This window comes from Sclerotinia sclerotiorum, genomic scaffold (assembly GCF_000146945.2).
Source record: "Sclerotinia sclerotiorum 1980 UF-70 scaffold_13 genomic scaffold, whole genome shotgun sequence".
NCBI lineage: Eukaryota > Fungi > Ascomycota > Leotiomycetes > Helotiales > Sclerotiniaceae > Sclerotinia > Sclerotinia sclerotiorum.
Genome location: NW_001820823.1, coordinates 300467 through 314793, shown reverse-complemented (window position 1 = coordinate 314793; position 14327 = coordinate 300467). Strand labels below are relative to the sequence as shown.

The following is a 14327-nucleotide window of genomic DNA, read 5'->3' as shown; positions in this document are numbered from 1 at the left end:
CTCCATTCTATCATCTTATCGGAAGCAATCCCAACTTCAATGCACCGCACCTCCTACGCATACTCCGTACACCGGAGATAAATCGAGGCCAGCAAGACCAGACCGAGAATATTCCCCACGATGGTATATAGTAACCTTACAGTACTCCGTAAATCCATAGAAATGTGAAAGAAGGTTTCTATGATGGATCCGATGATGCTTGTTTGATTCAGCAGAGAATTCAGGGCGGGATCCAGGAGCCGGGGTTGATTGACCTTATAAGTTTACCGACTCGCTCGAGTTATCATTGACCTCCACTCAAGTACATTAGTTTGACTGCACTTGTTGTCTACAACGTCAAGTAACGACTAACTTGACCAGTGACGGATTTCAACAACGGGACCGATGGAAAAGCTTATACACCATGTGTGGATCAGGTACAAAATCTTGGATTTGTGTTCTGTTCTGTGTGAGTACGAATTTGAGTAATAAGTATCAGTAAGGAGACCGATGTTATAAATACATGTAAACATCTATATTTTGGTATTCCGAATATACAGACACTCTGCATCTTTCCTCTGGATAGAATGATGGGGAGAATCTGTATTGACGCACATATATTTATCAGATATGACTCATATATAACGATGGTTAGAAGAAGCTTCTGTTTGACGAATCTCATAAGCAATCGATCGTTGAGAATGAAGGGGCTAGCAGTCTGCCAGTCTATTGTCCAATTCTAATCAAAGAAGAATGTTAAATGCTGTAGATATTTCACAACCTTTCAAAGACTCAAGAAATAGAAAGCAAATAATAAAAATATATATACAGACTGAATATTAATGTTTATTTATTCATTTTCTACAGGTTCAGCAAAATATATTATTTTGAGTAAAGATTCATTCTTACCTCTTTCCTGCATTTTAATTGGTGTTCCGTTCATTCAATTGATTTTGAAATCAATTGAACGCGTAAAATTCATTGGACGCGCATAAACGTGAAAATATAGGTAACCTTACCTACTACTGTACCGTAAGTAACCTCACTGACTTTTGAGTCTGGCTGGGCACAACCTTATGAGACATGAACTATTTCACTACACTACCCTACACTACTATTCTCATTCTTTCAAAGATCAATTAAATAACTGCTAGGAAAAGGAATGCTCTTGATTTTATTCCTCATCTAACCATCAACTACGATTCAATCCCTTTGAACAATCTTCCGTACCTTTCTTATCATCACTTCGGAGGATGATTAAGGTTTCCATCGTCCTGAAATTCAAAACCATAATCCCAGTACCAGCAATCCTACCACACAACCTTTTCTAGGACTTTCAAACTCATCAAACAGGCCATCATTCTGCACTTATCTAATTCCACATCCCAAGATCATTCGAATAAGGTGGCTACGAATTGAACCACGGAAATATACTGGTTAGTCCTCGGCCGACGCTCATTTCAAGACCTCAATCATCAACCTCGAGAAACACCGGCATAATGAAGGCTACACCCTTGATCATCAACTGGCATGACCAAAATTCTCCCATATATAGTTGTGATTGGGAGAAGACGGGAAAAGGGAGATTAGCTACTGCAGGAGGGGATGGGAACGTTAGGGTGCGTTTAGTATGTCGAAGTCGAAATATGAGAGATACTAATTGGGGTATAGTTATGGAAGATAGAATCCGATGGAGAAGACCGCAAGGTTGAATATTTGGCTACTCTACAAAAACATACACAAGCAGTCAACGTAGTAAGATGGGCTCCAAAAGGTATGAGCACAAGAAGTTACACATCAAAATGGACTGAGCGCTGATCAATTGTAGGAGAGCTACTAGCATCTGCTGGAGACGATGGAAATGTCCTACTTTGGGTACCTAGCGAAGCTTCAAATATTACACCTGCATTTGGAGGGGATGGATTTGAAGAAAAGGAAACATGGCGGACGAAACATATGTGCAGATCATCGGGTGCTGAAATATATGATTTGGCTTGGTCTCCAGATTCCGTTTACTTCATAATTGGGAGTATGGACAATGTTGCGAGGATATACAATGCTCAAACTGGTATGCGATCATGATCATGGATCCTTCCATACCGAAAACTAATCAATTATACGCAGGTCAATTAATCAGACAAATCGCCGAGCATCAACACTACGTTCAAGGTGTTGCATGGGATCCATTAAATGAATATATCGCGACACAATCTTCCGATCGATCCGTACATATTTATACTTTGAGAACGAAAGATGGGCAATTCAGTCTCGATAACAGGGAGGAACCGAAGAGGATTGGGCATAATTTAAAGATGGATTTACCTGGAAGAAGGATCTCCTCCAATAGCCCAGCACCTCCCGAGCTTGGATTTCGATCACAATTTCCACCAGAAACACCAAATACAATAGGTTCACCAGGACCATCATGCCCAGGTACACCAACTTCCATGGCATTACCAATGAATCCTCCTAGTGTTATTAGTCATAGCAGAAGATCTTCATTTGGTGCTTCTTCTCCAGCAATGTCTATGCGAAGATCAGCTTCCCCTGCACCTTCTATGCCATTACCCGCCGTCATGCCTATGGAAGCATCACCAAAACCATATTCGATGATTGGACTTGGAGTTAAAAATGCGCATATCTACGCTAATGAAACTCTCAAGTCATTTTTTCGCAGGTTAGCATTCACACCCGATGGTAGTCTTCTTTTCACACCAGCCGGTCAATATCAAACACAGCACAAAGGATCAGAAGATGGTGCGAAGATGATGTATGAAGTGATAAATACGGTATATATCTATACAAGAGGTGGAATTAACAAACCTCCTGTCGCACATTTACCTGGACATAAGAAACCTTCTGTGGCCGTCAAATGCTCACCAATTTACTACACAACACGAAAAGCTCCCCCGCCAGCTACAAAACATATCAGTATTGATACATCATCAGCTGATGACACAATGGCAGCGTTGCCAGAGCCAGCGATGGTTACTAAATCACCATCTCATGCATCAATGGACCCACCTCCACTTGTATCACAAAGTAGTGATTCGCCAAGACCTGGTTCTTCATCCAAACTAAAGAATTTAGAGGTCGAAACAAGCGTAACTTCTCAGGGTCCAACAATGGCATTTTCTTTGCCTTATCGTATGGTTTATGCTGTTGCCACAGAGGATTCAGTTTTATTGTATGATACGCAGCAACAAACCCCGCTTTGTATAGTGAGCAATTTACATTGTGCAACTTTTACGGATTTATCCTGGTATGTTTACGCTCATTTATGAAAGTTGAGTAATGCTGATTGTTTAAGGTCATCTGATGGAACTACATTATTGATGACATCTTCGGATGGTTTCTGCTCAACATTAACTTTTACACCGGGTGAACTTGGACAAATTTATGATGAAGAAATCCCAACTGCAAAACGTTCACTCGTAAGTGGTTCGGCTGTCTCATCAACACAAAATACTCCCATGGCAACACCAACAGCTGGTATTGCACCTCCATCACCATTTCCAATCTCAAATAATCATCATCGTACATCATCAAATCCTATGGTTGCACCATCACCTCCTCCTGCTCCTGTCACAACTTTCCGACCTTCCTCACCTACTCGGTCAAATTCAACTTCTTCGGTAGCAACACAATCTTCTTATGCTACGCCAGCTCTAGGTGCGATTATTAGTAATCCAACTCCATTAGCAAGTAGTGTTCCAGGTATCGCGGCTGCGAACATTGCATCAGGTGTACCTATAACGACACCTCCACAAACTCCTCGAAGTGCTAGTGGTTCAGTAGCTGGTATTAAACGACCAGGTGATGCAAGTGAAAGTGAAAAAGAAGATGTTACAGCAGGACATGAAAAGAAAAAGAGAAGAATTGCACCTACTCAAATCTCTTCTTTAACGAATGCTGGAAGTGGAAAACCTTGATTTTTGTGCTATTGAGAAATATAAAAATTCCTCCGATTTTGATTCGACTTTGTAGAATGGGTGGGATAGTATGGTGTATGGCGTTTAACGGCCTAGGAACGGGAGTAAAAATGGAGATAGTATCTAGTAGGCGAAATGGGAAAGAAAGGAAATGCGCTAATGGATTGGTGTGCTTTCTATGAAATGGATGGGATGGGATCGGATGTAATTTTAGCGGGTGTTAATATAATGAATTTTATTTCTATTTCAACTGTAAGATTATATTTTGTTTGAATACTTTAAAATGTTAAAAATTTTAAAAATTGTTAAAAGGAATGATCTTACACAGGGAATAGTGGGAAGCTGACAGGGCAGAACTGAGGCTATATTGGCCTTTTATATGAATCACACTTTTTCTTAGTTCTACGGAAGTGCGAAGCTCTCCTACAGAGAGCTTCTCAATCTAGTCCTAATAGGACTAGTGCCCTGTGTTACGACCAATCCTAACAGCTACTCAGGTGACTAAGCTCATTGTCACATGACCCAATATTGTCCCACCTAGAATCACTCAACTACAGGCAGTGGGATATGATGGGAGGCGATGGGATGTATAATACGAAGGTCTATATAATCATGATGAATTTCCTTTGTATAGAGCTTCGTGCTCAAGATCAATCATTTAGTATACTCTACTATTAGTTACGAATTGCATCATTGTCATTACTTAAGTCCCTGCTTGACGCCTAGTTATAAACCACCTCGAAAGCCTAGAGCACTTCCACGTGATCTAGACGGCAAACCTCGTAACATAGCATTCTTCTTCAATCTCAAAGAACATACCTATACACATTAATTATTCCTCCTAAAATTCCTCCTCCACCAAATGACGCAATTACTGTATTTTACAACTGAAAATAAATACCTAATTAATACCTTCTCATTATCTACATCAATATTCATCATAAAATATATCACAAGTGTTACGTGACGGTTGTTATCCCACTAGTGGCTCACGTGCACTAGCCCTGTATATAAAGACCTTCTTACTTAGAATCTTCTTAGTTCTTTAGTTTTAGATTCTAAGTAATTGAATTGACTCCGTTTACGACTTTTCCGTCACAACAAGACACTCCCAAAGCAGTCTTCAAACTTGTATTTAGATCTTGTATTTTCCTCAAATAATTAAATGATTTTTTATTGATAAATTTTAATATAACATTTCTTTAATATTTTGACTCCGATGATTTCTTTAAAATTTAAAATTGAAAATCTTTTTGTGATATTTATTTAGTTCTAATTATGAGACTTTTTTTCTAGAAGTTATTGGAGATGGAATGTGGAGAGGAGAATAATGATAGTTGTGGTCTTGATGGAAAGAGAGATTTTGGGATTGAGTAATAGAGAGGCTTTTGTTTTAGGGAGGTTGGAGGTTGGAGGTTGGAGGTTGGAGGATGTGGATGTCGTGGTGGTTAAAGTTTTGGTTGGATGGATGAAAAGATGATAATATGTGTTTTATATTAGTGGTAGATATTTTGCAGAGCTGTATATGTGGATGATATGGAATCGTGAGGGGAGAAACAACGAATATGTATGATGTGAAGTTTTCTTAAGGACAATTCGGAGAGAGATATGGTTTTTAGGACCGTTAGTTCTGGTATGTATGACGTTTATACTCATTTCTTGGAAACTAAGATAATTAGCTCGAGTCTTTTTTTTTAGGATAGTATGAGACTTAGGTAGTCATTAAGCATCGATTTTAAATGTCTCTCAGTCTAATACTCTTGGTCTTAAAAGGTTTAGTCAGTGTATAATAACAAATAAGATCTTAATTTGCGAGTCTGTGAATAAAAGCCAGTATATAGTTCTTCAATTTTTCATATGCCCTTTAGAAAAATATTTTCTGGTGTAAAAGCGTGGTCTAAATTGGGGGTGGCCTAAAAGTAGGGTACTAGACTTGATGATGTATAATAAGACTTTTGGGATGAATATGGTTCATCTCCATGAGGATTTCCCATGGAACTTGATAAGAGCGCAAATCAGACACCGATAGAAAGAAAACAAAAGAACTTTTATCCCCAAGAGACAAGAAAACTTTAAATCCCGTCAACAATCCAATCAAAATCTTTCACAATTTTCTCCACCACATGTTCTGGTATCTCTCGTGTCATAGCCAAAAACACGCCATAATCCGTTTGCGCCGATAATATTCTCCCCTGTGTTCCGTGATGAGTAGACGTACTCAAAGTCTTATACAATCCTAACGCTGGATATGAAACGAATCCAAAAATACCTGTCTTCTCATTAACCGATGCTAATTTTTCAATGCAGAAAAAGGAGGAATAATTCGCTTACCAGAAAACGGTTTCGTTAAAAATCCAACCGTGCCTTTTCCAACTCCCTTTACGAATCCCTTTCCGCCATCTTTCATGGCGCCCTTAACGGGTTGTGTAAATAATCCTGCAAATCCATCTGCTATTCCATATCCAAAACTCTATCCATTTCATATATTTAGTCGAGCTCGAATATTTCAAAAAGAAAAGAAAGAAAAAAGCAGCTCAAAACTAACCTTCATTCCTACTAATCCTCCACTCTTCCAATCCGTCACATCACCATAATCTCTCGGTTTATCTCCATAAAGTCCTGGAATCTCATGACACCCATCTGCCACCGCTAGCGGAAGCTCAATCGCTGATTTGGTTATTGCCATTCCGAGATTTTGGAACCCTTTTCCAAGTGCTATACTCCCTGCTTGTAAGGCGGTACGTGATGATGTCGTTCCGTTGTCTCGTTTCTTCGTGAGTGCGCCTTGGTATTCTTTTCGGTATTTTGTGCCGATTTGACCTATGGCGAGGGATATGTCAACGGCGCTGTCGACAGCGGCGGAAGTGGTGGCGGTCCAGGGGTCCCAGCGTCGGTTTTTAATGACAATGGGTTGGGGTTTGTAGCTGTGTGATTTTGGGTTAGTGGGGCTGTATTGTTTGAGGGGGGTGAATTTGTGGGATTGAGGGAACTTACATGGAGAGATTACTCGTGTTGATTTTTTCCTTCTCCACGAGGACGGCGGCGGCTTGATGGGATAATTTCAGATTCTTTTTGCCTTTTTTCCAGAACCAGGTTGCGGGTTCTTTGGTTAGAAGCTCGCAGCTTATTGTTTTGAGTGGAAGGTTTCGATGGAATGAATTGACGGCTTCTTTGACTCCGTTCTCTTGTCGGATTTTTACCGCAAGTTCGTGTGCTGCTACGACGGCATCGGGTGATAGGAGAAATCTGATGGAGTTGGAGAGAATGGTTACGGTGAGTGATTGATGATCAATGGGTGGAGGACCAGCTCCGGCTGCTGCGACCATGTTTCCCCAGAATGGTTGGCTGGGGTTATGATTAGTTACAGATGCTGTTTATTTTTGAGGAGGCTGACTTACTCTCCGAAAAATGGGACGATGGTAGTCGGACGACCATTTAGTAGTCCACATGCTGTTGTTCCTGCACCACCATGATGAATAACCGCTGAGACTTGTTTAAATAGCCATTCTATGAATGTTAGCTAATGAGTACTGGGGTATGGTTATATTGGAAAACTCACCGTGAGGACAATCGTCAATGAATAAAATATTCTCATCCTCAATGCCCTGTCCAAGTTTACTCCAACCTTTCGATACAATTGCTCTAATGCCACAATCACGAACGGCGTCCAGAATCATCGCAGTCATCTTTTCAGGATTTTCCATCACGATGCTACCAAATCCAATATAGATAGGTTTGGGGCCGGCTTCCAGAAATCCTAAAATCCTAGGATCGGGATTGTAGGATGGTGAAGGACGGAAGAAAAATCCACAAACATCTAGATGGTTGGTCAGTATCCGAATGCTAACGTCTCTGAAGACTCTGAAGTTACTAACCTATGTGTGAAGGCCAATCTTGAGGTTTGGGTACAAGTGCTGGCGACCAACAATATGTAAAGGGAATATTTAGAGAAGCTGCTAAATGAGGACCAGCCATAACGGGCACCGGCTCAAGATCTAAGGATTTCTTTCTCCAGTGATTAATTACATCTCCAAGGCTACATAAAAGTTGTTAGAGAATAACAAGATCAGTAATCATCGAACGCAAACTTACCCTTGCCAAGTCATCGCATCTACCAAACCGTAAGACAAAAAATTCGCAGTTTTATGATCTGTTTCCGTGGATTGAATATTTGCTAGCGGATGAGGAAACGATCTCGTCGCCGTCCATGGCATCGTAAACATTAGATGTACTGGTATTCCTAAAGCCTGCGCGCAATGAATATGAGCAAAACTAGGTGGATTTGCAATGATAGCTTGAGCGAAAAATGGTTCGCCAGTCTGGGAATCCGGTTGGATACAGGACTCCCAACAACCTTCGAGCATTCTGGATATCATTTTTCTCTTCTTGGAGATCTCTCCACTGCGTAGGGTGCTGAATTTGGGGAATATCCCGGGGTTTTTAACCATGTACTATACGGGATTATTATGAGTATGTATATTCCATCGAGGGGAATGAAATGATATACTTACGGCCATTAATTCTGTAGGGTCGCCACCGATGGCATAGAATTCTAGTCCGGAGTCTCGCACAAACTTCTCAAATACATCGTGAGTTGCAATACGTACTCTATGGCCGGAGAGTTGAAGTTCATTCCCTAATGCTATGAAAGGTTGAACATCACCTAAATCGATTATTAACGCCGAACTTCTATTTGAAGGTATCAGATAGATTTTGTGAAATATAATTACCTCGACTTCCAACTACCTGAATGACTATATTGAGTCTAGGATATTTCCCGACGGGCTCTGCAAGTTTTGTCGGTGTATTCTCAGGCATATATATTGGAGGCAATGGAGGTTTTTGACCCATAAATGACATAGTAATTCGTCCATTGTCTGCGTGCGTGCGTTGTGTCAGTAAGGCGACTTGGCGAGGATATCGTAGGAATCACCTTGTACTGCTGTAGAAACACCATATTCTTCATTACCAAACGTTGCTTCGTAAGGAGGAGGAACATCCCATTCGATACTGTCGCTTCTCCTCGTACTGTCGCTCCTCCTTCTATCATTTTCAGAATTCCCCATGGTATCAAGAATCAAGGATGAAATAAATAAGATAAATGAAATGAATGATATTATAAAAAGTAGTATGTACCTAGCTAATGGAAAGGTTACGTAGGTTACGGAAGAAGAAGATGATGAAGAGAAGAGAACTTGGAGGACCACTCGTAAAACTTTTTATTGAAGTCATTCATATATATCTTAATATCTTTTTGACTTTTTACCTCACGCAATTGGAGGCAGTGCATATCGATACTAGCCATGTTGAACCAAAAGTGATGGTTGGTATGTTTATGGCATTATGCAGCAAATCCCTGCCCGAGTAGTCGTTTCGTTGTAAAGTCTATATCGTATATCGTATATCGTATATCGTATTTCGTACTTCGTATTTCGTATCTCGTACACTTCGGACTCGTACTCGGACAATTCACGTGACTTAACAATTCGCAGATGAGATAGCTATAAGAAGATGGGATGTCCGCCGTCCAGTCATGATCAATTACCAGATACCTACTTCAGTTGCAAGTGATACATACCTATCTATCGATCGATTTCCTCGGCAAAAGTGTATTGTACCTCATAGAGCACAATCTTTAACAGCCTCCTTTGCTTCGGACTTTCTCGCATTCGCATTCCGGATCTCGCTCTCGCACTGTGAGTTTCACAGCGGCATTTGATAAGGTTAAGGTTAAATTAAAAATGGAATTTTTATGTTCTTCCATTCTTCTCCAGAGGACCCACCACCCAAGCTTCAGCCCTTCCAATATCAACAATCATCTCATGTTTGGGCATGTTCATCATTTCGAGATCCTCTAATTCGTGTTCACTAACTCAACGTCTCCATTCCCGACACCGTCTAATCTCTTATCAACGTGCAATGGATCTTTCGACAACAAATCAAGCTTTGATGTGCTGTGCTTGAAGTTTAGGGTTTGATGGCCGCGTTCCTGGGTTTCTCCGGCGTCAGTACATGGTATCGATTTAATGAACTGCGTGGCATGAGTAAGGTAGGGCAAAGTTAATCTTTATCGCGACAACTAAGGTTAATTGCGTGTGTCTCAATTAATGGGGCAGATACATGCAACATGACTGTAATCTAATATTACAATGGAATTTTCAAACTGCTCTGGCCTGGCAATACCTTGTTATCAAAAGGAGCTAGTGCTACTTTCGAGTGATTACCTTTTAGTACATATTATGCCTTTACTCCCGTTGTGAGTAGCATCTTTTCTTCTTTTAAATACTTTCTTTACCAAACAAAATCCTTACCAATTTTGATCATTCTTTGCGAATTTGCATTTTTGAGCGAGTGCCTACCTTTATTGCTATTCGCGTCTATGGTATTGATTATTGCTAAATGTGTGTGTAGAGTTGTGGGATTTCCAGGAAATTAACTGGTGCTTCGACGTGTCATTAGTATGCCCAGATTAAAGTCGGGGAAGTTTTCTTATATGGTTATAGCCCAAAGTTGGAAAAGGATACGGAGATTTCTTTATTGAATACACTACTGAATGATAATCATATAAATGATTCGATTTGTGGTGTATTATGGATCATTTGGGCCAAACATTAGGAAAAAAAGTATTAGGGAGAGAAAAGGATGAAAGTGTTCAGCTCGCCTTGATCAACGTGCTACTCAGCTGCCCTATTTCTATTCAATCATAATACTCAAGAGGAATTAAATTCCATCACGAGTTTTCAAAATTGCAGAATTCAAGAGTCACGTACTCTCCATCACGGCTATTCATAATGCTTATCCCGTGTCAGGATATTTTATTTACCCTTTCTATTTTCCCGCCCATTTTTCCAACGAGTGTTGTGTCAGGATTTCCTAGCTCATCAATATATACTATAATTATCTTCGTTTGCATCTTTACACATACATCCTTTCGACTTTCTCTTCAACAAAAACTGACCAGTCATTGATCGGTCAATTAATTAATTTATCAGAACGGGGCAGTTTCCCAGGTGTAAGACGGAATCATTTTTTGTTGAGCCGAACTTCTGTTCACATGGCACGAAATAAATGAACTTTTCGCTGGACTAACAGTTTCCTTTCAGGGAGTGTGAAGTTAACAGCACAAAGATCCGGGGATTGTTCAAAGTCTTCCCCAGGAAATTCTGTATTGGGATGGCCAAGCAATCTAGACTGGGGAGTCTTGCTCCCATTCCCGAAAAAACATTTCATTTCTGCTTTTCTATGGATGGAAATCTTGATCGCCGAGAAATCGCGTCGAATTTTATGTGTTCATGACAGTTCTCTTGTCAATCTCATCCGGGGTTTCGGGTAGGAGTGAAGAATACATCTTTTAAACCATGTTGCCCGAATAATCTACATATATGCATCAAGTATCTGCCTTCTACCCTTTGAAATCAAATTCAAACCTTTTCCGTACCCTGAATTTCAAGAATACCAACAATCATGAAGTTACAATTTCTCATTCCTTCTTCATTTCTCCTTTCATACGTCTCCGCACATACGATATTCACGCAATTGGAATCAGGGGGCACACTTTACAGTTTGTCTCTCATAATCTTTTAAAGAACAAACTGCTCACAATGAACAGATACCAGCTATGCTATTCGAGATCCAACATATGACGGCGTAATTCTCTTCCCCCCGCACATCAAACTACTTCTAACATCTTCAGCCAATAACCGACGTAACAACCCAATATGTCGCCTGCAACGGCGGTCCCAACCCTACCACACCCTCCTCAAACATAATCAATGTAGTCGCCGGCAGCACAGTGAAGGCCATCTGGCGTCACACACTAACCAGCACACCCTCTAACGACGCAACCTATGTTCTCGATCCCTCTCACCTAGGTCCCGTAATGGCCTACATGAAAAAAGTAGACGACGCAACCACTGACGTCGGTTACGGACCCGGCTGGTTCAAGATCTCCGAACAAGGTCTCAATGTCGCAACACAAGGATGGGCCACCACAGATTTAATCAACAATGCAGGCGTCCAAAGTATTACCATTCCCAGCTGTATAGCCAATGGTCAATATCTTCTCCGCGCCGAATTAATCGCTCTCCACGCAGCAAGCGGATTGCAAGGCGCCCAACTCTACATGGAATGTGCACAGATCAATGTCTCAGGTGGCACGGGTACCTCTTCTCCATCTACAGTATCTTTCCCAGGAGCTTATGCCCAGAATGATCCTGGTATTTTGATTAATATTTATCAAACTTTATCTTCGTATCCAATACCAGGTCCTACACCTTTTGTGTGTGGCGCAGCGCAGAGTACCGCGAAGAGTAGTACGAGTACGAGTTTGAGTAGTACGGCCAAAGCGACATCGACGACGTTGGTAACTAGTACGAAGTCGAGTAGTAGTGTGTTGGCGACCGGAACGGCGGTCGCGGCGATTTATGCTCAGTGTGGTGGGCAGGGTTGGAATGGGGCGACGACTTGTGCGGCGGGGAGTAAATGTGTTGTTAGTAGTGCTTATTATAGTAAGTCAAGACATTTTTATTTAAAAAAAGAATACGATGTTGGAGGATAGAGTGAGGAAGGAATAGGAGGTTAAGGGATAGATTGTTAATTATTTTTTAGGTCAATGTTTGCCATGATATCGATTATGTGTATAGGGAAGGAAAGGAAGCGGAGCGAAGGGAAGCAAAAAAAGTACCCATATACTTGGTAGGTAGTTAGGGCGGGAGAGTGTTCTATGCTTAAAGAGCAGGATAAAGATAAGTTGTCTTATGGAAAGCGCAGTATAAGAATAGAATATTTAGAGTCACCATCTATATATATAGAAGGAATATTCTTACTTTATCTACCGATTGCTATTTGTGTATATTTTATAAATGATCAAGTATAATCACAACTACATAAGATTACCACAGTCAAATTATATATTATATATAATATCCCATCTAAATCACCACTTCATCTCCTTCCCCTTCTCTCATCCTCACCCTCCTTCTCAATATAAATCTCAATCTAAGTCCCTACCATACCACAACTCTACAAATTAAATTATCCTTCCACATCCTTCCACATCCTACCATCCAATAGGTAAGATTACCAAAAAAAAAAAATCTCCAATCCAATAAAAATACCCCGCATTCCCATCCCACAATACTTATAAAGTATATTAACAATTAACTTTATCATATCATCTCATATTTAAGATTAACTCTACTTAGGTACCTAGATACTGCATCACAGCATAGTCTAATAACATACCCCACAATAAGGTTACCCCATATTCCTAGCCCCGTTAACTTCCTTGGCTCCTTGGCTCCCTTGGCTCTTGAATTTCTTATGAGAATACTCGGAATATCGGGTTTGGTGCCGTAGCGTCTGTTGGATGTCGGATTGGGTTATTTTTTGTTTATTTTGGGTATTTATTTGGGTATTTGTGTATTTATTAGATAACCTTGTAATCTTACTCCTGCTTTTAGGAAAGAGATTTTAATAGACGCTTCTCTTCCACTTGTTGTTTATTAGTTTGAGGTTGAAGTTGGAAATATAATTTTATAATGATTAGTACCTAGGTAGGATTTGAGATAGGAAGAGAGGGAAGGAAATTGAAGATGGAAGAGAATAAAGAATAAGAAATGAAAAGATTGATCTTATAGGATTAAAAAAAAATTCTTTTAGAAAGAAAGTTTACTGGCTAGTATGTATTTACGATATAGATGATTTGGATGATCATATAATGGATATGAATAAAATGAATAAATAAAGTAGAGGGTTTGGTGATGTGAATTGGGGGTTAGTAGGAGATGAGTAGTGAGTGAGTGTCCTTTGCTGGGACTATGCTTTGGTGGTGAGTTTAGTTTAGTTTAGTTAGATTGGATTGGATTGGATTTAATAGGGATGGATTGGGTTATGATATATAGAAGAGGTAGATTAGGGAATGAATAAAGGATGGATGAGAGGCGGGAGATGAGAAGGGAAAAGAAGGAAGATACAGAAAAAATAAAGTCAGTGTAAGATTACTTTATTCTTAATATAAATCCATCGTTAATATAAATAAAGGTACAAATATAAAATTATATCATTAGCAAAAGTAACTAACAAATGATATCTATCTTATTATCATCAAACACTAGAACTTAATCCGATCACCCTATATCAGAACTCTCAATTAGATTTCTACTACCTCTCCTCTACTTCCTTCCTTTCATAATCATCTACAGTACATCTCAACCCTGACATACCACATCTCCATTGCGTGTTCACCCAATCAAGAATCTGTACTCTAGCCTAGCTTTCCCATCTTTTCTTCCCCAGAAACCTCTCTTAAAATATTCATGATTTTCAAGATACGAAAATGAAGAAAATACACAATCTATCTTACACCACCACTCCTTCTACATACGCTCTGTTCCTTAATCAACTCCCCTTCTCATC

General features: G+C 40.0%; 4 protein-coding genes across 4 annotated transcripts; 2 read left to right on the top strand and 2 right to left on the bottom strand.

The window, feature by feature from the left end:
* Positions 1-36: 36 nt before the first annotated feature.
* Positions 37-901, bottom strand: SS1G_09254 (predicted protein; the record flags this gene model as incomplete). The annotated part of the gene is made up of 3 exons (XM_001589483.1): positions 37-254; positions 353-439; positions 889-901. 3 exons carry the CDS (start codon positions 899-901, stop codon positions 37-39), a joined length of 318 nt encoding a protein of 105 aa, XP_001589533.1.
* Positions 902-1478: 577 nt separating this feature from the next.
* SS1G_09253 (hypothetical protein) lies at positions 1479-3911 on the top strand (the record flags this gene model as incomplete). Its single annotated transcript, XM_001589482.1, has 5 exons — positions 1479-1598; positions 1651-1753; positions 1808-2047; positions 2104-3166; positions 3290-3911. 5 exons carry the CDS (start codon positions 1479-1481, stop codon positions 3909-3911), a joined length of 2148 nt encoding a protein of 715 aa, XP_001589532.1.
* A 2072-nt stretch (positions 3912-5983) lies between these two features.
* On the bottom strand, positions 5984-9216 carry SS1G_09252 (hypothetical protein; the record flags this gene model as incomplete). Its single annotated transcript, XM_001589481.1, has 11 exons — positions 5984-6180; positions 6243-6381; positions 6457-6835; positions 6906-7256; positions 7310-7418; positions 7471-7728; positions 7787-7947; positions 8004-8362; positions 8423-8574; positions 8642-8788; positions 9183-9216. The coding sequence occupies 11 exons, from the start codon at positions 9214-9216 to the stop codon at positions 5984-5986; spliced, it is 2286 nt and encodes a 761-aa protein (XP_001589531.1).
* A 2159-nt stretch (positions 9217-11375) lies between these two features.
* SS1G_09251 (hypothetical protein) lies at positions 11376-12535 on the top strand (the record flags this gene model as incomplete). Its single annotated transcript, XM_001589480.1, has 4 exons — positions 11376-11472; positions 11521-11558; positions 11605-12418; positions 12519-12535. The coding sequence occupies 4 exons, from the start codon at positions 11376-11378 to the stop codon at positions 12533-12535; spliced, it is 966 nt and encodes a 321-aa protein (XP_001589530.1).
* Between the last annotated feature and the right edge of the window lie 1792 nt (positions 12536-14327).